We start from the raw sequence: 20626 nt of genomic DNA on the forward strand, positions 1-20626 counted from the left end.
CTACATTGACATAAAAAAAAAAAACTAAACCACAAAAGACAACTGAAAAAACATTCAAATAATTTGTAGAATTTAGCGTAAATGAAAAATTCACTAATTGAGAGGTATTTATGCTAAAAAAAATCTGGCGGAAATGCAATGATTAATTGGATCTTTAATGCACAATTCTTCTAGGACATAGAACAACACTTAAGGCCGCTTTACACGCTGCAACATCGCTAGCGATCGCACTCGCCCCCGTCGTGCGTGCGTCACGGGCAAATCGCTGCCCGTGGCGAACAATATTGCTAGTACGCGTCACACACACATACCTTCCTAACGACGTCGCTGTGGCCGGCAAACAAACTCTTTTTTAAGGGGGAGGTTCATGCGGCGTCACAGCAGGCCACCAGTAGAAGCGGAGGGGCGGAGAGCAGCCGCATGAACGTCACTCCCTCCTCGTTGCCGGAGGACGCAGGTAAGCTGTTGTTTGTCGTTCCCGGGGTGTCACACGCAACGATGTGTGCTGCCTCAGGAACGACGAACAACCTGCGTCCAAAATGAGCAGCGATATTTGGGAAAGGGACGATGTGTCAACAATCAACGATTTTTGCCGTTTTTCGGATCGTTACTGGTCGCTCGTAGATGTCACACACAACGACGTCGCTAACAAGGCCAGATGTGCCTCACAAATTCCGTGACCCCAGTGATATCTCGTTAGCGATGTCGTTGCGTGTAAAGCGGCCTTTACGATCACTGAACAGTCTCATACATAAACAAGGCTGCTATTACCAAATTAAAATATCACAGTGATATCAAATTATATTATTGGTGACAATGGAAGAGGAGGGTAAACTGCCCACACTGCCATGTGAAGAAATTACTAGAATGGGATTTATTCAACGCGTTTCGGAGTGAAACATACTCTTTAATCAGGACAATCACGATGAGATCATGTGCTGTCCTGCTGCTTGAAAATAAAACAAAAAAAACCTATATTTTTCACAGTATCTGTAAAGAAAATTAGCACTAGATGTTACTCTTCTATAAAGCGGAAAGTAACAGCAAAAGAAACAGCAGCACAATGAGAATGTTTCATCATTTATTATAGTGTTAAGAATAATGCAAAAGACGCAGCAACAACCCCCTTATTTGTACATCATTTCTTATGCTATACTCCGGATGAATATTCGCACCCACACACCGGTGATTTCAGACGTCAGATTCTTTTCTCGTACACAAATTAATGTATCAGTGTCTTGGATCCAATCTTCAACCTTTTTTGGTCCAAGAATCTGTTCTTACGATCACGGTCTCATCAGTTTTTATTGAGTGGAAACAGAAACACTAATAAAGGTTTGTCAAGCTTCGACTAAAGAATGGAGATAATATCTAATAGCTGAGATATGGCCATTTGTTTGACACTGGAGTGCACAATCACTGGTGGATACTTCTATTATTTCTAAAATATTACCCAAAAGGGTCTGAGATAGGCAGAATAAATTCAGTTTGACCGTTTTGGGATCACTATACTGCTATGAAAAAGAAAAATATATAAAAAAAATGTACAGTGTATATCACCGCATAAAATTTCATCTTGAGATTGCATATTGAAATTCTCAGAGGATCATTGCCAGGCCTATAAGTCTCTTTACACAGGTTTGGTACTTTCTTCAAGGAGAAATGTTTTTCCCTTAGGGGTGCTTCACACATAGCGAGATCGCTACCGAAATCGCTGCTACGGCACGGTTTTGGTGACGCAACAGTGACCTCATTAGCGATCTCGCTGTGTGTGACACTGAGCAGCGATCTGGCCCCTGCTGCGAGATCGCTGCTCGTTACACACAGCCCTGGTTCGTTTTCTTCAAAGGCGCTCTCCCGCTGATAAGCACACATCGCTGTGTGTGACAGCGAGAGAGCGACGAATGAAGCGAGCAGGGAGCAGGAGCCGGCATCTGGCAGCTGCGGTAAGCTGTAACCAAGGTAAACATCGGGTAACCAAGGTGGTTACTCGATATTTACCTTAGTTACCAGCCTCCGCAGTTCTCACGTTGCCTGTGCTGCCAGCTCCGGCTCTCTGCACATGTAGCTGCAGTACACATCGGCTTAATTAACCCGATGTGTACTGTAGCTAGGAGAGCAAGGAGCCAGCGCTAAGCAGTGTGCGCGGCTCCCTGCTCTCTGCACATGTAGCTGCAGTACACATCGGGTTAATTAACCCGATGTGTACTGTAGCTAGGAGAGCAAGGAGCCAGCGCTAAGCAGTGTGCGCGGCTCCCTGCTCTCGCGGGTATGATCGCTGCTTCGGCTGCTGTGTTTGACAGCTAAGCAGCGATCATAACAGCGACTTACAAGGTCGCTGTTATGTCACAGAAAATGGTGACGTAACAGCGACCTCGTTGTCGCTGTCGTTTAGTGTGAACCAGCCCTTAGACCCCTTTTCAGAGGTATCTCATTCAGTCAAATCAGATATCCTTCTTTGAGCTGATAAGGGGTAAACACCACGAAACATGTGTCTGAAAGACTCAAATTACTTACCGGTAATGTGTTTTTTCGGAACCCATGAAAGTACCCCACAAGAGAGAGGGCGGATCCCTTTCTCTCGTGGGGTGCTGTCGTGGGTGACAGAAAAATTGAATTTCTGGTTTGGCTTCTTAAGGGTGCTTTACACGCTGCGACATCGTTACCGATATATCGTCGGGGTCACGTCGTTAGTGACGCACATCCGACGCCGGTAGCGACATTGCATCGCAAAATTGTTAAAAAATGGTGATCGTTGACACGTCGCTCCTTTCCATAATATCGCTGCTGCTACAGATACGATGTTGTTTGTCGTTCCTGCAGCAGCACACATCGCTATGTGTGACACCGCAGGAACAACGAACATCTCCTTACCTGCGTCCACCGGCAATGCAGAAGGAAAAAGGTGGGCGGGATGTTACATCCCGCTCATCTCCGCCCCTCCGCTTCTATTGGCCAGCCGCATAGTGACACCGCAATGACGTCGCTATGATGCCGAACGCACTTCCCCCTTGAGGGAGGGATTGTTTGGCAGTCACAACGACGTCGCTGACAAGGTATGTGCATGTGACGCTGCCGTAGCGATAATGTTCGCTACGGCAGCGATCACCACATGTCGCACGTACGACGGGTGGCGGGTGCTATCGCGCTGGACATCGCTAGCTATCACTAGCGATGTCGCAGCGTGTAAAGCACCCTTTATTCTCAGCATAAAGAAAAGTTCCTTCTAAGACTCCTAGCTTAAGATGGTAGCATTAGAGTAGTTGGAGCCCCAAAAGGTAAAAGGTTCAAAAATATACCTTTGTATTCTGTTTTAATTACCATTATTTGCTTTTTAGTCCTGTAGTTATCATTTAAAGGGTATTTGTCAGCAGTTTTTGCTACCTCAACTTAGAGCAGCATAATAGAGACAATAAGATCCTGAATTCAATGATGTATCACTTAGATTACTGGGTGCAACCATTCTAATACAATCTGAATTTTTAGCTTTAGTCATGTAGCGGAGTCCAGGGAGCTGTCCCCACCCAAACCAGGCTCTCTAGAGATTGTACATTGAAAGTGAGGTATCAATCACAACAGTGGTCATGCTGAACTGCCCTGCACATGAGGTTCTAGCCCTGTAATGGGAAGAATCCTGCTGCTTAAACAAATCTAGCAAATAAATAAAAGATCGGACTGTGACCAAACAGCCATGCCTGAATTTTCTGTGTTAACCCTTGCAGCATGCTGTCTTCAACTTACATAGCAAAAATCTGCTGACAGATTCCCTTTAATATATACTAGTTAGTGATTTACAGAATAATGTGTAAGCTTCCTGACCACAATCTCCTCTGTAGACAGGATCTACTAGCAAAAAGGAAAGATGTTTAGTAAGGACATGGTAGGAAGAAGTGCAAAAAAAGAAGATCACACTCAGCAGGGGAAGCGGAGACATAAATTAATTTATGGGTACACCCATTGTGGAGTTTCCCAGAAAAGGTAAATGTCACAGCAACATGTAAAAACTGACGCCCCTAGCGGTCAAAGTGCTCTAAAATGTAAGAAAAAAAAATACATTTTAGAGAGTAAAGTTGATCCTTCAGTTTATATATCTCACATAACAAGCGAAGCCTAGATGTAAAAATGATTATGCAGCTAGTCTTGATCTTAAAAGGGAACCTGTCACCAGTTTTTTTCCCTATTAAACAATAAATATCCCCTTCTGCAGCTCCTAGGCTGCATTCTAGGAAGGTGCACCTTGCTGCCGGGCCCCCCTTGCAGACCCCTAAAAGAACTTTATAAAATCTTACCGTTTCCTATGCAAATGAGTTTGGTATGACAGATGGGCGGGCTCTAATTCGGCTCCTATCCCCCCTCCTGCCGCTATTCGCCATCTCCCAGTCATTATTTACATGGATGACGCAGCCCCCGTCATCGTCCACGCTGCTGGAGTCTCGCGCAGGCGCAGATCGCTGTTCCCCTATCACGGGCCTGAGTATAAAGTTTTCATCGCGCAAGCGCCAGTGATGTATTTGCGCAGGTGCGAGATTATGGGCGGGTACAAGGATGACGCTATGAGGTCATACACAGCGCCGCCCATAATTTCGCGCCTGTGCAAATACATCACCGGCGCTCGCGCGAGGGAAACTTTATGCTCAGGCCCGCGATAGGGGCACAGTGAAATGCGCCTGCGCGAGACTCATGGGGCGGCGTCATCCATGGAAATCATGATTGGGGGACGGCAAACTGCGGTAGGAAGGGGGGGCAGGAGCCGAATTAGAGCCTCCCATCTGTCCAAGCAAACTCATTTGCATAGGAAACGGTAAGATTTTATAAAGTTCTTTTAGGGGTCTGCAAGGGGGGCCAGCAACAAGGTGAACCGTCCTAGAATGCAGCCCAAGAGCTGTAGAAGGTGATATTTTTGGTTTAATAGGGAAAAATCTGGTGACAGGTTCCCTTTAATGGCCGTGCTAAGCACCCGAATGGGTTGCTATGGCTATTCTGTATGTCAGAATCACATATCTGTGATATATATATATATATATATATATAATATGGCTCATATCAATGTTTGTGACAGGTGCATTTATTGCGCATTATTTGAATATGTATCTTTGACCAGTTCCAAGGAGAATTCTTTTTTTTCTTTCTGGGTTTCAAGTGTCATGTTTTCTTTTGAGCTTCTTGTGATCCACTTGACGGATTCCTCGCCCTCCTCCTCTGTACCGCCGTGCGCAGAGCATCCAGGATCAGCTCTTTGTTGTTAGCAAGGTTATACTGTGTTAAGTTCATCAGTCTATCAAAGTCCAACTCGCTATAAGTAAAGTTTGTTAAAAAATAAGGGGAGAAAGCTCCCGTAACATCCACATTCCCATCTGACATTTCTTCTGGAGATCTTAAGACACCTGAAAGAGGAATCGAGAAACAAATAAATTGTCGGATTGTCTAGGATATGCAGTCAATAAAGGGTTCAGATCCCTCACTTTTTCACAATTTTCATAGGAAGACGTGCATGTATATGACGCCCCTGGACTAGTCAGGTCGTCACAGGGTACTGCACGCTCTTTATCCTTAGTGCAGGACTCAACCCCCCATGGTTCTGGGATCCCAACCTATAGTACTGCCTCCATCAGCATCCAAAATCCCAATCACACCTTGCACCACACCCTGCGAGACACACCAGTGGGCTGCTGAGCTGGAATAGGGCCGCCCACCTAGGGGTCAGGCAGATTGGTGGGAGGGAGTAGAGCAGAGTAATCAGCTCCAGGGGAGCGAAGGGAGAGGAAGTAAGGAGGAGAACAGAGTAGCCCTCGAGCAGTGAGGAGCTGGGAGTTGGAGCGCCCGGGGAGTAAAAGGTTGGGTTGCAGACGGTGGTCTGGACCCGGAGGAGTTGGAGACCTGGTCGCGGGATATTGGGACTGGGTGCCTGGACCTAGTCTTGGAGGACGGTCAGCAGCTCGAGTTCAATAGCCGGTCCGGGACCGAAAGCATGGCGGGGTACTGGACCCTAGGTCGGGGAGTAGCTTCAAGCAACCCGGCAATTAAACTGCGGAGGATAGTGACTTTATGGACTGTCCCCACGAAGCTCAGAGATTAGGGGCACTAGCGCAACGAGGGGGAAAGGGTTTTCCAACCCATGCAGCCCACAGAAATCCCAAGCGTGAGCCCTTGAGAGCACAGCTCCACTACAAACAGTAGCACGGACAGTTTTATGCCAACGGGCCAACAGAAAACTTCAACTTTGTGCACGGAGGCAGGCTCCGGACCATCCGGCAGTACTGTAGGGGACGGATACCCGGACGGGCTCCCTCAAGAGGGCAGCGGCATCCAGAGACTTGGTTTACCTTGTTGTCAGAGTCTGCTTTTCATCACCGACGCTATCTGAGTGAGTACATGGTCCCCCCTGCTTGCTACTAGCCCTGCGTTCCCCTGTACCCCACATTCCAGAGTCCCGGGGCCTTCTCTTCCCATGGAGGGAAACGTCATCTGGCTGCCCCACTCCATCTCCCCTGGGTACTCCCATCGGCAGCGGCGGCACTCCCCTTACCGCGAATCACGGGTGGCATCACAAACTCATATCCCCTGTAAATACCCCCTTTTACATTTGAAGTGGCTGTGAGTCCCCGGGTCCGGAGACCCTCGAGCCACAACAACCCCCGGATCTGAGCAGTTCGACCGCTGCAGGGGCGGCACATATATGTTTTGAGAAATCGTTGCTGTCTATCAGAAACACAAAAAAACCCATAAAGATTTCTTTAGGTTTATACAGATTTATCTCTGACCCCCTATACTACAGATCTTCCAACAGAAATCTAATTTCCTCTAGCTTTCTAACACTAGAGTTGAGCGAGTACCTATTTGTACTCGCTATACTCATAACGAGTACTGTCTAATACTCGCGTATTCGTTCCGAATAGTGTGTGCAATGCAAGTCAATGGGGAATACTCGCAATGTAACGAGTAACCGGAATTCCGCACTATTCGTTACTCGCCGTATAGTGCAGCATTTGGGTTACTTGTTACATTGCGAGTATTCCCCATTGACTTGCATTGCACACACTATTCGGAACGAATACGCGATTATTACACAGTACTCATTAGGAGTATAGCGAGTACGAAAAGTTAGGTACTCGCTCAACTCTATCTATAACACCATTAGCAGAATTCTGGCATCTTTTGTTGACAGCACATTGTCCTCTATATTAAACAAAATTGATCTTGCATGTAATTTTGAAAAATACATTTTTGAAAATTGCTAATAGAATAAAATAAGAAAAGGTAAAAAATAATCTGTCAGCAGGTTTTTACTATGGTATCCTAAAGCAGTATAACATAGTGGCAGAGACACCGATTCCAGCGATGTTTCACTTGCTTAGCAGATTGCTGCAGCTTCAATATAATTAGTGTGTTACCAGCAGGAGATTATCACTGCCGAGCTAATCTGTATAACCAGGCCCCTACCACTGATTGGCAGCTTACTGACAATATACAGTGTACACAGGAAGTTGCCAATCAGTGGTGGGTGGGGTTATACAAAGATCTGCAGCAGAGATAATAGTGATTTTATCAAAATTGCACCAAGCCATCCAGTAAGTAATAACAATAATAATAATATTTATTTTTATATAGCGCTAACATATTCCGCAGAGCTTTACATGCATGAGAACACCGTCCCCATTGGGGCTCACAATCTAAATTCCCTATCATTATGTTTTTGGAGTGAGTGTGGGAGGAAACCGTAGACCCCAGAGGAAACCCAGGCAAACACAGGGAGAACATACAAACTCCTTGCAGATGATGTCCTTGGTGGGATTTGAACCCAGGAGCCTAGTGCTGCAAGACTCCAGTGCTAACCACTGAGCCTACTGCAAGACTGCAGTGATAACCACTGAGCCTACTGCAACACTGCAGTTTTAACCACTGAGCCCATGTGCTGCCCGTGACACATTGCTGGTATCAGGGTCTCTAATCCATACATTATGCTAATCTCAGATTACATAGCAAAAACCTGCTGACAGATTTCCTTTAAGATTACATTGTGATCATACCTGGTTCCTTAAACTTTTTGAAAGTGTCATTGACAAGGGGAAAGTGAAGCACAATAGGGCAAATATTATCATCATCATCATTGAAGACGTAGCACTCCTTGTGTGTCTTCCTCTCCTCCTCACTCAGCGATACCTTAGGGAATCCGATACCTTGTGTCGTGCAGTAATTACAGGTCTGTTCCACCGACTGCAAACAGATAAGAGCAAGTGAACAATTAACTTGCCATAAAATTATTTATTGTTTGCTAAACTACTTCTACCGTACCATTTAATAGACTATATATTTCCTAATCATTTGTACACTCATGATTGCTGAATAAGCGTCATTTGGGTTCACACAATGCTTCACGGTCTGGTCTAATGTATTGTAAGGTGATCACTGGTAATGTACAAGAGAGAGATATGTATCTCTGAGATTATTAGCCTCAGTGATGTAAACCCGGGAGGTTATACTCCAGAATACTAAAGGTCCAGTCACACATAACGAGATCATTAACGAGATCGTTACTACGTCACAGTTTCCGGATCGTTGTTACATCGTTGGTGAGATTGTTGGTGAGATGTCACACAGTCATTTTCCCAACGACTTTAGTAACGATGCAGCGACCGGTATAATAATCTTGATGGTCGTTGGGACCCTGTCACACAGCAGCTATGTAACGATTCCGACCTCGAAAACGGGCGTAGTGTTTGACGCTATGAGCCACGTAGGCGTGCATATGCGTCGCCTTTTCCACACCCCTCCGCTCCGATTGGTGGCCAATACTGCGTTCGGATTAGGCGGCCGGCCTAGAAGGAAACTTTGTATCACTTCATCCTTTGTCCCTTTTTGAGCCTTGCTTTGAGGATAGAACCTGCGACTCCACCCGTATTCATTCGTACTTTGTTTCCGGTTGCTTGCTAGCTTTTCGGATCGAAGCTGCATCTGTTCTCAGCGCCAACCAATCGGTGCAGGGGGGGCACGGAAAAGGTGACGCAACTACACGCCTACGTGTGACACTTTAAGTTCTCATCTAGGTCGTTAACGAAATCGTTGGTAGGTGTCAAACATCCTGCCCAGCAGGACTCCTCCAACAAGCCAAAAATGGCCCAGGACATTCAGCAACGACCAACGATCTCACAGCAGGGGGCGGATCGTTGGTACGTTTCAAACATAACGAGATCGCTGGTGAAGTCATTGTTTCGTCACAGAAACTGTGAGGTAGCAACGATGTCGTTAGCGATCTCGTTATGTGTGAAGTGGCCTTTAGTACTGAGCGAGTTAAACGGCTTTTAACAGGCTTGGGTTTTTGTGAATAGCTAAAGAGATGGGTGGGACGGCTGTTCACCATATCTCCCCCTCAGGGTGTAGTTCAGTAGGTAAAAATAAGGAATCCGGAATAACTATGTTCTGTGTTTGGAGGTAGCAGACCTCCATTCTGATGCTCTGATACAGCAGAATAGAACACATAACCTTAGCAGGTGGAACCCGCAGTTATATTGGCTGTGTTTATGTTCTTTTGGGCCAAAAAGGTTTTTCCTTGTTTGGTTGAACTTTTGGGTTCGCTGCTTTATGACATCCAATAAACCAGTTGAAAATTTAAATGAGAAGCGGCTCATTATGGAATCTGTTCCAAACTAGTCACCATCCAATCAAAAGGCTGCAAAAAATGTTTCAGGAAAAAAAAGTCTTCCAAAATGTTTCAAAATCTCTTAAAAAAAAATGCTTCAGGAAAAGAAAAACTCCTCCAAAAATAAGGGAGTTCCTGATGTGGTTTCTACTTGAAAACTCGTCATTTTTAGTCATCTCAATAAAACTCCGTCTACACATACATTGCTAAAGTGATGAATGTCAGCCACCTAAGGGTAAGTGCACACAGCGTCTTTTTCATACGGATTCTGCCTGAAAAAGCTGCGCATAAATATGAACATAATTTACAGCAATGTCAAAATGGCATTGCTGTGCACATATTCCATCAGGGTTCGGAAAACGGTTAAAAGAAATGACCTGTCCATCGTTTGGGCAGTTTTCGCTAGTAAGCCGCCCACTCTATATACTTGCAAGTATAGTAAAAACCATTAACCGCGAAAAAAACGTGAGCGAAGCTGCTTTAAGAAAATTTGGAACATGAAGTGGCTTTGGCTGGGAAAACTCAGCAGGTATGCCGGCGTCTACAAGATGTTGTGTGCATGTACCCTAACTGAAATGTACCTACCTGAAGGGGGGTGTCTAGAGTATAATCAAAAGATATAATAACGTCCACTTTTCTCTCTGGTTTGAGTAAAGGCGGAAAACTGGCATTAATGAAATAACCAGCATCAACGAGACACAGATTTTCAGCAAGTGGTGTCAGCTTATTCGGAAAACTGTCTAAGTTGGTATCTGAAAGACAAAAGCAATAATAATAATAATAATAATAATAATAACTACTGTCACAATTGTACTATGGGAGCACTGAAGCTAGCTGGAGGTGCAGCTTCAGTGTGCAGTAAGCAGACAAGCCCACCAGAGGGCGACAGTGTAGTCAACAAGCCAGATCTGTAACAGGAGGTCTCGTCAAAAACTAAGGAGAAGGAGCAAAACGTGGTCAGGTGGAAGCCAAGGGTCAGAGGTCGAGATCGAGAGGTCACAAACTACAAGAGGGAGAATAGAAGCCGAGGTCAAGAATCAAAATACAGGTGAGAGTAACGTACCGGGGGAAGGAGTTACAGGTAGGAACCGGGGTCAGACAGACAGGACGGGGAAGACAACGGGCAGGATAGGGAAGTCAGGGAACAGGGACGGAAAAACGATACAACGAGGACACAGGTTAGGACAAGGTAACAGGGAAACAGGACAGATCAAGGTACACTCACGAGAGCCAGACACGCACGCTGCCAAACAGAAACTATTACTGCCGACACTCCAGAGGTAACAGCACAAAGATATAGCAGCATGACCTCCGGAACGAGGCCAGAGGATTAAACCTTGGAAATAGGAAACATGCAATGGCTCAGTGGCGACTGAGCCAAGCATATATCATGACAATAACAGAACAATAATTATTATTAGTTTTAGGCATTTCAATATTTGAAGTTACAGCTTGACAATGATTGTACACTACTTGGACAACCCCTTCTCATTCCGCTTGTTCAACCCCATAAAAATAAATACGCCTATACTCACCTCCAGTGCGGCCACAGTCCCAGCAATCTCTGAAGCCGCGTTCCTGCGGCCCACGAGACATTGTTATGACCCGCGAGCCCCATGATCAGTCAGTGCCGGCTTCCTTCTCCCCACCTGTGGACGTTTGAGCAGTAAGTCAGCGCTGCGCTCACATCCTGCTCAAATTTCTGAAAGCGGTCAGAGCGATGCCGGGCGCTGATTGATTGCGGAATTTGCGTGTCTAAACAATGTCATGTAGGTCTCAGGAACACAACTTCAGATATCACTGGAACTGAGGCCGCACCAAAGGTGAGTATAGGCTTATTTCTTTTTACGGGGGTGAAGAAGGGGATTGAGAAAGGGTTGTCCAAGTAGTGGACATCCCCATTAAGACAGTATAACTCTCTATTACCTTTCCATGTGGCAAACTGAGGCTGCTGATGATAATCTCTATGCAAGTAAAGTCCCTGTAAGAAATTATGTTGCTCCCCATCTATGGGTCTGTTGGTCAATAGCCCCTTCCAAATTCGACTGAAAGTACCGGACGGTGTGAACAGGTGGGTTCTTGTGTGCACAGACTCTCTCCTCAGCCGGATATCTTCTTTGTCTTAGGAGGAATAAAGTGACAATTAGACTATTGCTCCTCATCATCACCGTTTACTTCACTTTATATTTAAGTAGAAAATTGAAATTAATAAAAAAAAAGAAAAATTTACCAAGATCCTTAATTCTGTCCTTAACCCAAGTGTCCCAGAAGGCATCCAGCTGGGTTGTTAAATACCAGGTGTCCACTAAGTTCAAGGAAAACACATTTCCCCACAAACCTACATGGGAGGAGGAGTAAAATACATTTGTGAATTTTGGATCCTTCCCCTTAAAAAAAAAAATAGCAATTTGACAGCTGATCAAATATTACATTTTGGTGGTATATAAAATTTCTAATTTATATTTAGTCTTTAAAGGGGATGTCCGGTGAAAACAAGTCATCACCTATTTACAAGACAGGTGACAACTTACTGATCTGTGGGGGTCCGACTGCTGGGACCTGTACGGATTGGCACAATGGGGCACTGTTATCCCCATTAGACTAGAGCAGCAGTGCACGTGTGAATATTACCCAATTTATTACCTGGGCTGCGCTCGGCTTTTTCCAATATAGAGTGGCGATTAGGTATCCGATCTGATACTCCATTTTCTAAAAGGGTAAAAGTGCCCCGTTGGAGATTAAAATTCCCCATTTTGCCGAACAGTGCAGGTCTTTGCAGTGAGACCGTCACCGACCTGTAAGTTGTCATCTATCCCCAGGATAGGTGATAATCGCATTTAAGTGAAGTTCCAAGGGTCAACCAGGGAACATAATTGTGAGGGCCACGTCAAGATCAAAGGAATTTAATTCCAACATGAGCGCTGCGGTTATCCTTGCACATCAGGTTATATAAGTGCCAACCAAAAACTCTAAAAATTGATTTGGTTCCACAAGACTCCTATTTATCTTCACTAACTTACTCCCCTTTATTTTGGGAGCATTTATTAGTATAAATGGACTAATTCGAAACATTAGGAAAAGCGCAAAGCAGAAAGTGAGTGTAGGACCCTTTATAGGGATACAGGAAGACCCTGGGGCTCTATACCATGAAGTCACGCGTAAGGCTATGTGACCACGCTGCGGAAAATTTGCGTAATTTGCCGCAATTTTTTTGCGGAAATTCCGCTGATTTTTAAAAAATCCGCAGTACAGCGTGTCCCCAGCCATCTCTATGGCATTTAGGGAGTGCTGTGCCCATGTTGCATTTTTATCCGCAGCGGAAATAATGTGGATTTCCCTGCAGAAACATCTGCAGCATGTGAATTATTCCTGCGGATTTTTCCGCAGGGTCCCATACTTACCTGCCTTGATAGAAGACACCGGAGTCACTTCCTCCGGTGCAGAGGAGCGCAGTGGAGCCAGGAGCAGGAAGCAGGAGGTGGGAGGGGCCTGCACGAGCTCCGGTCATGTTACAGCCGGAGATAGTTCAGGCCCGCCCACCTTCTCCGGCAATGTGCAGACAGACACGGCCGGAGAGTGAAGTGCTGCGTGATGGAGGTATGAACTCCACAATCACTCCAGCACTTGTTCTGCATTGAGGATGCAAAGCCGAAGCCATGGTACTGTGTCCTCAATGCAGAATGACCGCAGCATATCCGCAGGACATTCCGCAAATAAACCGCAGCATGTAAACAGACAAAGTTGTGCTGCGGTTTTCTGGGAGCTCCTGCGGAATGTCCTGCAGGACCCTTTCCCCGTGGGCACATAGCTTGTGTGTCTATATAACTCAATGGAGCATGTCACAATACAAATATCTGTATGACCCATAGGAAGGTACAGGAGTACTGTAGAGCCATATGGAAGTGTCACATGATGTCTGCCTCAAAACCCATCAAGTGTCAGGACTATGTGTGACACTACTCACACAGCAGAGTCGGATACTCCACTCGATGCTGCTTTTGAGTTGCACAGACAGGCTTGGGCGTCAACCAGCTGTGCTCGTTAGTAATCGGGCTTGCAGGAGTTAAAGGGAACCTCTCACCAGTTTTTTGAGTATTAGGCTATGTGCCCACGGGAGATCGTACCTGCGGACTTTTCTGCAGGTATTTCCGCAAGTTCACGCAGCAACTTCCCAGAATCCGTAGCTATCCATTGCTGCAGTATATCTGCTGAGTTGTTGCGGTAAAGCTGCAGAAACAGTGCAGATTTTGTGTGGAATTCCTGTGGAATTCCCGCCCTGTATCGCCAAAGTGGAGGGGTGGGAATTCCGCAGATAATTCCGCATGAATAATTGACATGCAGTTATGTGCGGCTGCGGGAAATCCGCAGCATTTTCCGCAGCCGCAAATATCGCAGCATTGATACAGCGCTCCCCAAATCCCATAGGATAACATGGGGAATGTCTCTACTTGCGTAAACCCTCGGATTTATCTAGAAAATCTAGAAAATCCGCAGGTTTTCCGTGGCAAAATTAGTGGTTACGTTCTCCCGTGGGCAAGTAGCCTTAACCCAAAATTATCACCTTCTTCAGCTCCAGGGCTGCATTATATGAAGCACCTTGTTCCTTAACTCCCCTTGCAGACCCCAGAAATACCTTTATAAAATCTGCCGCCACGTATGTAAATGAACTGTTCTGATCAGATTGGCGTCCTTTTCTGGGTCAGATGGGCGTCCTCTTTTTCTGCTCCTGTCCCTCCTTTTGCCGCTGTTCGCCATCCTCCTTTGATGATTGACGTTTATGACACCTCCGTCATCATCCACGTAGCTGGGCTAAATCGCATGCCTGCGCAGTCATTAACGGCTTGAAAAGGCACACCTCGATCTTCCCCATTGCGGGCAGAGCCAAAAACATAGGGGCACTTACAGAAGCCGGTGAGCTCTCTCACAATCTTGTGCCTGCACAGAGAACCCACCAGCTCCCGCAAATGCACCTATGTTTTCGGCTCTGCCCGCAATGGGGCAGAGTGAAGTGCATCTGAGCAAGCCGGGAATGACTGCACAGGCACGCGATTTAGCCCAGCTACGTGGATGATGACGGAGGTGTCATCCACATCAATCATCAAAGGAAGACGGCAAACAGCGGAAAAAGAATGGACAGGAGCAGAAAAAAAAGAGGACACCCATCCGACCAAGAAAAGGATACCCCCATCTGACCAGAATGCTTCATTTACATATGTGGTGGCAGATTTTATAAAAAAGTATTTGTGGGGTCTGCAAGAGGAGTCAGGAAATAAGGTGCACCTTCATAGAACGCAGCCCAGGAGCTTTTTGGTTCAATATTGAAAAAACTGGTCATAGGTTCCCTTTAATTTCTGCTAGCCTGTTGATTGCTGCTTGAGTCACATGTTGCAGGAGACCTATCACAGTCTCCTCCGATGTTTTTAAGATGGTGGAGCCTGTTCTCCCATGCCAATTATAGCTTATTGCTTTATGCGATCCCGGTCCGTGTGCTTTATTGTCCAGTTGCTGGTGAACGTCTGTGTGGTGTGTTGTAGAAACACTCTTGTTGTATGATTATTTTCTGCTTGCCTTTAGTTTCCTCCTGATCACGTATTGCTTATACCTTTGTGAGTGATTACTGTGAGTTTGAGTTTTGATTTTTCCCCCCCGTCTGTTTATTTGTGTGGGTTTCATCACTCATGTCCTGGCCCTCTCCTGGGTGGAGGGAGGGGAACCACTAGACCAGGGCTGTTCAGAAGCTAGGGCAAGGAAGGCGGCCTAAACATCATCACCTTCAGACATACCTCTGGGATCAGGGTCAGCCAGGATTCCCCTAGCCTGAGGGCCAGTTAAGGCTCCACTGTCCCTAGTGATCCCATCACAATCTGTGACAAGAAGTCTGTAAGTTAATAATTAAAACGTTATATGGGGAAAATATATGGCCACATGCATGAAGCCTTACCTTGTAAAAAGCAAATACGAGGTTCTGGGTGTTTCTTCATCAGTCGACCCATGTAGAATTCACTTCCAAAATCCTCTGTTCGGATGGAGGCACCATATTTGAGGAGTCCAACTTCATAGGGGGTAAATTCACACCATTCTGAAATTACAATATTTAACAAATTGATTTCATATTCAGTTAGTTACCGTTTCTGCAATTGTGTTATGATACTGTGTGGTTGGCGCTATGAGGCACTCTGCACCAGGTCTTGTACCAATTTCTTGACCTTGCACAATTGCTCCCATATATAATGGCATAAATTATTACTGTGATGAGACAAAGTCGGATTCCAGCCATGTGTCACTTATTAGGCAGTGTGTTCTTATTTCAATAAAATCAGTGTTTTATCACTACAGGACTAGGTGTCTCGTGCCTCCTAGTTCTGCTCTGTGTAGCCCCGCCTCCACCACTGATTAGCAACTACCAATCAGTGGAGTAGGCGGGGTTATACTCAGCTCAGCATTCCAAGCTCTGCTAGATCTGCAGCAGAAAAAACTCTGATTGCATCACAACGGCTGCACCCAGTAGACTAAGTGATACATCCTTGGATTCAGGGTCTCTGGGCCTACATCATACTGCTTTAAGATGAGTAATTTCCTTTAAGGGGTTCATATCCAGAGCTTTACACTACTAGGACTCCTCATTATAAGTACAAGACAGAAATCAGCAAGGAAAGGACACTTTTTTGGTGAATTTTGGCTTTTTGAAGTTGCAGTGGTTTTTTTGTACATACCATTGGCTAATAACATACAAAATAGATTCTAGTTATTATATTTGATGTATGACAGATGTCCAGCAATGAAGATACCTTTAAAATCCAGTGTGCTGATTGTGTTCTGTTTCACATTAAGTGCAAGATAAATAGGTAATGGGTTTTGACCATCGTCCAAGGCTGCTTGCTGATCAGAAAGCCTGCTCTCGTTTCTCTGGAAGTAGAAAATAAAGAAATGAGAAATATACAAGAAGGTCAGACATTGCAGAACACGCTGGACATTCGGTTTTATGAATACAGATGTTACATTCCACACAGTTTAGTTTGCTCCTGGTTTGCCGGGTCATGGCAGATATAATGTAGATATTTCAGCAAATCCTCGATTCACCTGACCTTCACCTCCTAGTCCGAACTAGTGATCCATGAAAAACCGACAGCTCTCGGATGGCTTCTTAAGAAGTAATTCTTGATTGAAAAAGATATATACTATATTCCCAAGCTGTATCACTTACTGGGCTGTGTTTTGCTGTTTCAGTAACATCAGTGTTTTATCATTAGGAGGTTATCAGTACAGAACTAGGTGTCTTGTGCCTCTTGGTCCCATCCTGCCCCTGTAAGGGAGTGTACTTTGTGCTGTTGCATTACTTCCTTTGAAGACACCAATCATGTCACTGTATTGTCGTGTATTGTAATGTGAGTAATGTCCTGCCTCTTTTATAAATATTGTGCCATGTGAGCTGTAATGTAATGTATCTGTATATATAGTGGTGTATGATGCAAGGTCTACTGTATAGTAACCATAAGATGTGATAATGTATAGCATAGCACTTATAAGGAAGTTACTAGACTGTTGGGTAAGTAATAGTTAAGTGTTGGGACTAGCCCACAATGGGAGGAGTTAGTTGAAAGGGAAAGAGACAGTTCATTCTGGAAAAGTCAGTGAAGATCTAGTGAGTGATAGTTAAGGACGGATAGTTTGTAGTTCATGAAGGTCATATACAGTGGGTGGTTTGAGGTAACATTGGAAAGAAAAAAGACTAGTGATGAGAGAGCGCGATTTTAGAGTGTTGAAGGAGGCAGAGTGAGAACAGTATTGAGACAAGAGACCGACCCTAAAATTTAGCGGCCCCAGGCAATAGGAACCTGAGAGCAGTACTCTAGTGGCCAGGCCCCTAACCGTCAAGATAACGGGTTAATCCTAACTGGTATGTGAATGAAGTTGGCTTACCCTAGCGGATTTTCCCTCAAGCCCGCCAGAATCTGCCATAGCACTAGTGGATACACCCTACCGCTTACTCAAAACAGATGAAGAGACATGGATACAGAAGCATCTGGGTGGGCGAGGCTCTACTCTGGCCATGGTGAACCTCTTTCCTCTGACGAGAATAGACATGGAGCCGGTACAAGGGAAGACGACCTTGATAAGTTGCACTCTAACATTAGGCTGGGTTGTGCTGTAACTCACAGGACCAGTAAGACCTGAAGAAACCCAGTGGGTATGGAGATAGTGACTGAATATGCATTCTAGAAGTGTAACGTGTTGGAAGATTTGTGCCTGCTATCTGATGTGTGAACTTGTTGCCGAGAATGAACCGTTGCGTAAAATACTGTTGTTTGAAACAAACTGTTGGTCTCCATGTATTTACAAGGCGTCATCCTGCCTTGGCCAGCCAACGTCAGCAGCAGTATGTAGCCTTCATGGGTTACCAGCCCACACGACCCAAATCCACCTACCCAGCCAGGACCAGCTCTTTCATCCCTCGCCCAGCAACACTCTACACCCCACCGCTGATTACTACAGTAGCTTTCTGCAAATTTACAATGTACACAGAAAGCTGCCAATCAGTGGTGTGGGCGAGGTTATACACAGCTCAGCATTCTGAGCTCTGCAGCAGCGAAAACGTCTTACCCCATTGTACCACATTGATTCAAGCATTAGTCCCCAGAGGTCAGTAAATGAGGGTCTCTGACAGTCCTTGGCCGCCTGCTGGAGCTCTTTGCGATAGTACTTTAAACGATCCATTGAAAAAGTATTCAACTTATTTTTTGTCACACGGTTCTTTATATTGTTTATGGCTTCAGACAGCTTTTTGTGCGACCAGTTTGGATCCTCGTACAGTTTACTTGTGGTCCTAATAGAAAGAAAAGATAATGTTAATAAATTGACCAATTGGTAAACAAAGAAAATTTAGCTCAGATTACATGGTGACGTGTGTCTTGCGACAGCAATTCTTTATGTAAGTAGCACGAGACAAAAAATTTGGGTTAGTTACCTGCAATTTGCAGTCACGACTGTTTTACAGCTCTGATTTTGCCGTAAAAAATAGCCACGTTGCAAACGCACGTGACTTGTATTGGAATCTATGGCAAGTGAGTTCCATGTGGCTTGTAACTAGAATCCGACACAGTCAAAAACACATGCAAATGTCACAAATCACAAGGAGACACCAAAAGAAATCATTAGATGTGATGTTGCAATTTCAGTGTTGCGCAACACAATTTGCCACGTAGCCGCAGCCTTAAAATGACATAAAAAGGAAGCAAAAAGAATGTTATATGGGAATATATATTTCTGATGTTTCTCTTTATAAGTATATTTTGGAGTAAAATGTAAATTGTTCTTTTATTCTTTAAACTACTGACAACGTCTCCGAATTTCCAAGCAATTAATTTTGTATTCATTTTCTGAAAATGAGAAATGGTCAAAATAACAAAGCAATGCACAGTGCTTTCAGCCCTCAAATAATGCCAAGAAGGTTCATAATCATTTACAAACAGCAATACTAATGTTTTCACTCAAGAAGAGTTCAGAAATCAATATATCGTGGAATAACCATGATTTTTAATCCCAGCTTTCATGCGTCTTGGCTGCTTTCCACCAGTCTTTCACACTGCTTTTGGGTTACCTTATGCCACTCCTGGTGCATAAAAAAATTAAAAATGTAAGCAGTTCTTCTTTGTTTGATAGCTTGTGACTATCCATCTTCCTCTTGATTACATTCCACAGGTTTTCAGTGGTGTTCAGGTCTGGAGATTGGGCTGGCCATGACAGGGTTTTGATGTGGTGGTCCTTCATCCACACATTGATTGACCTAGCTGTGTGGCATGGCGCATTGTCCTGCTGGAAAAAACAGTCCTCAATGTCGGGGAACATTGCCTGAGCAGAAGGAAGCAACTGTTTTTCCAGGATAACCTTGTATGCGGCTTAATTCATACATCCTTCGGAAAGTTTAATCTGCCCAATTCCAGCCTTACTGAAGCATCCCCAGATCCTCCACCAAATTTCACAGTGGATGCAAGACACTGTGGCTTGTACGCCTCTCCAGGTCTCCATCTAACCATTAGACGACCAGGTGTTGCGCAAAGCTGAAAATTAGACTCATCAGAGAAGATTACCTTACTCTAGAAATTGGGCTGGAATTGGGCAGAATAAACTTTTTGAAGGACGTCCAGCATGGTGTGTGAGGCTCTCTATAGCTCAGTAACCCGGGGGTCGTCATGGTGATGACCCAGGGTTACTATGGCAGCAATCGGGTCCCTGTGATCGCATTACAGGGACCCGATCGCCAGGGACAGGTAAGTGATTCCTCTCTTTACCTTCTGAATGCTGCGATCACACTGATTGCAGCATTTAGGGGGTTAAACTGCCGGTAGCGGCGTGGGCCCTGCTCTGAGCAGTGAGAGCTGGGTCCCAAGCTGTAACATCAGCTGGAGACCCAGCGGTGATTGCGGGGATACAGCACCTGAACCCCTGCAATCACCATGACTAAAAAAAAAAAAAAAGCACAAAAATAAGCAGGAAAATTACACAAATGAAAAAAACGCACAAACAATAAAAAAATGTGCGGTTTTTCAGCAGTTTTTTTTCCTGCCAAAAGATGCTTTTATGTGTGCAGAAAAGAAGCACATAAAAAAATCATGTGGGCACAAAGCCTAAAGGTGTATCCACAAGGGATGTCTATGCAGGGGCCCGGGAACGTGGCTTAAGACATCATTGGAACCACAGCAGCATTGGAGGCAAGTATAGCCTTTGGGACAAACAAGGGGAATGAGAAGGAGTTACACCAGTAGTGGACAACCCCTTTAAAGCATTCTAGAGTTTCCATTTGCTTTCAGTACCAGCAGACACACTTAAGGGTGCTTTACACGCTGCGACATCGCTACCGTTTGCTAGTGATGTCGCACGCGATAGCGCCCGCCCCCGTCGTATCTACGACATTTAGTGATCACTGCCGTAGCGAACATTATCGCTACGGCAGCGTCACACGCACATACCTTGTATGCGACGTCGCTCTGG

The 20626-nt window shown here is 45.1% G+C and overlaps 1 protein-coding gene across 2 annotated transcripts in view; it reads right to left on the bottom strand.

Moving 5' to 3' along the window:
- Positions 1-4896: 4896 nt before the first annotated feature.
- The window catches only part of LOC142258121 (cytosolic phospholipase A2 delta-like), a 64181-nt gene continuing 48451 nt past the window's right edge, over positions 4897-20626 (bottom strand). For both annotated transcript variants that reach the window (XM_075330591.1, XM_075330590.1), the window contains exons 13-20: positions 18239-18461; positions 16426-16543; positions 15579-15716; positions 11868-11975; positions 11564-11758; positions 10223-10389; positions 8028-8214; positions 4897-5384 (exon numbers count right to left, since the gene is read on the bottom strand). In XM_075330591.1, the coding sequence (XP_075186706.1) occupies positions 5143-5384; positions 8028-8214; positions 10223-10389; positions 11564-11758; positions 11868-11975; positions 15579-15716; positions 16426-16543; positions 18239-18461 (1378 nt within the window). In that variant the 3' untranslated portion in view covers positions 4897-5142. The remainder of the gene's footprint in view (positions 5385-8027; positions 8215-10222; positions 10390-11563; positions 11759-11867; positions 11976-15578; positions 15717-16425; positions 16544-18238; positions 18462-20626) is intronic.

Source organism: Anomaloglossus baeobatrachus, chromosome 12 (assembly GCF_048569485.1).
Source record: "Anomaloglossus baeobatrachus isolate aAnoBae1 chromosome 12, aAnoBae1.hap1, whole genome shotgun sequence".
NCBI classification, from domain to species: domain Eukaryota; kingdom Metazoa; phylum Chordata; class Amphibia; order Anura; family Aromobatidae; genus Anomaloglossus; species Anomaloglossus baeobatrachus.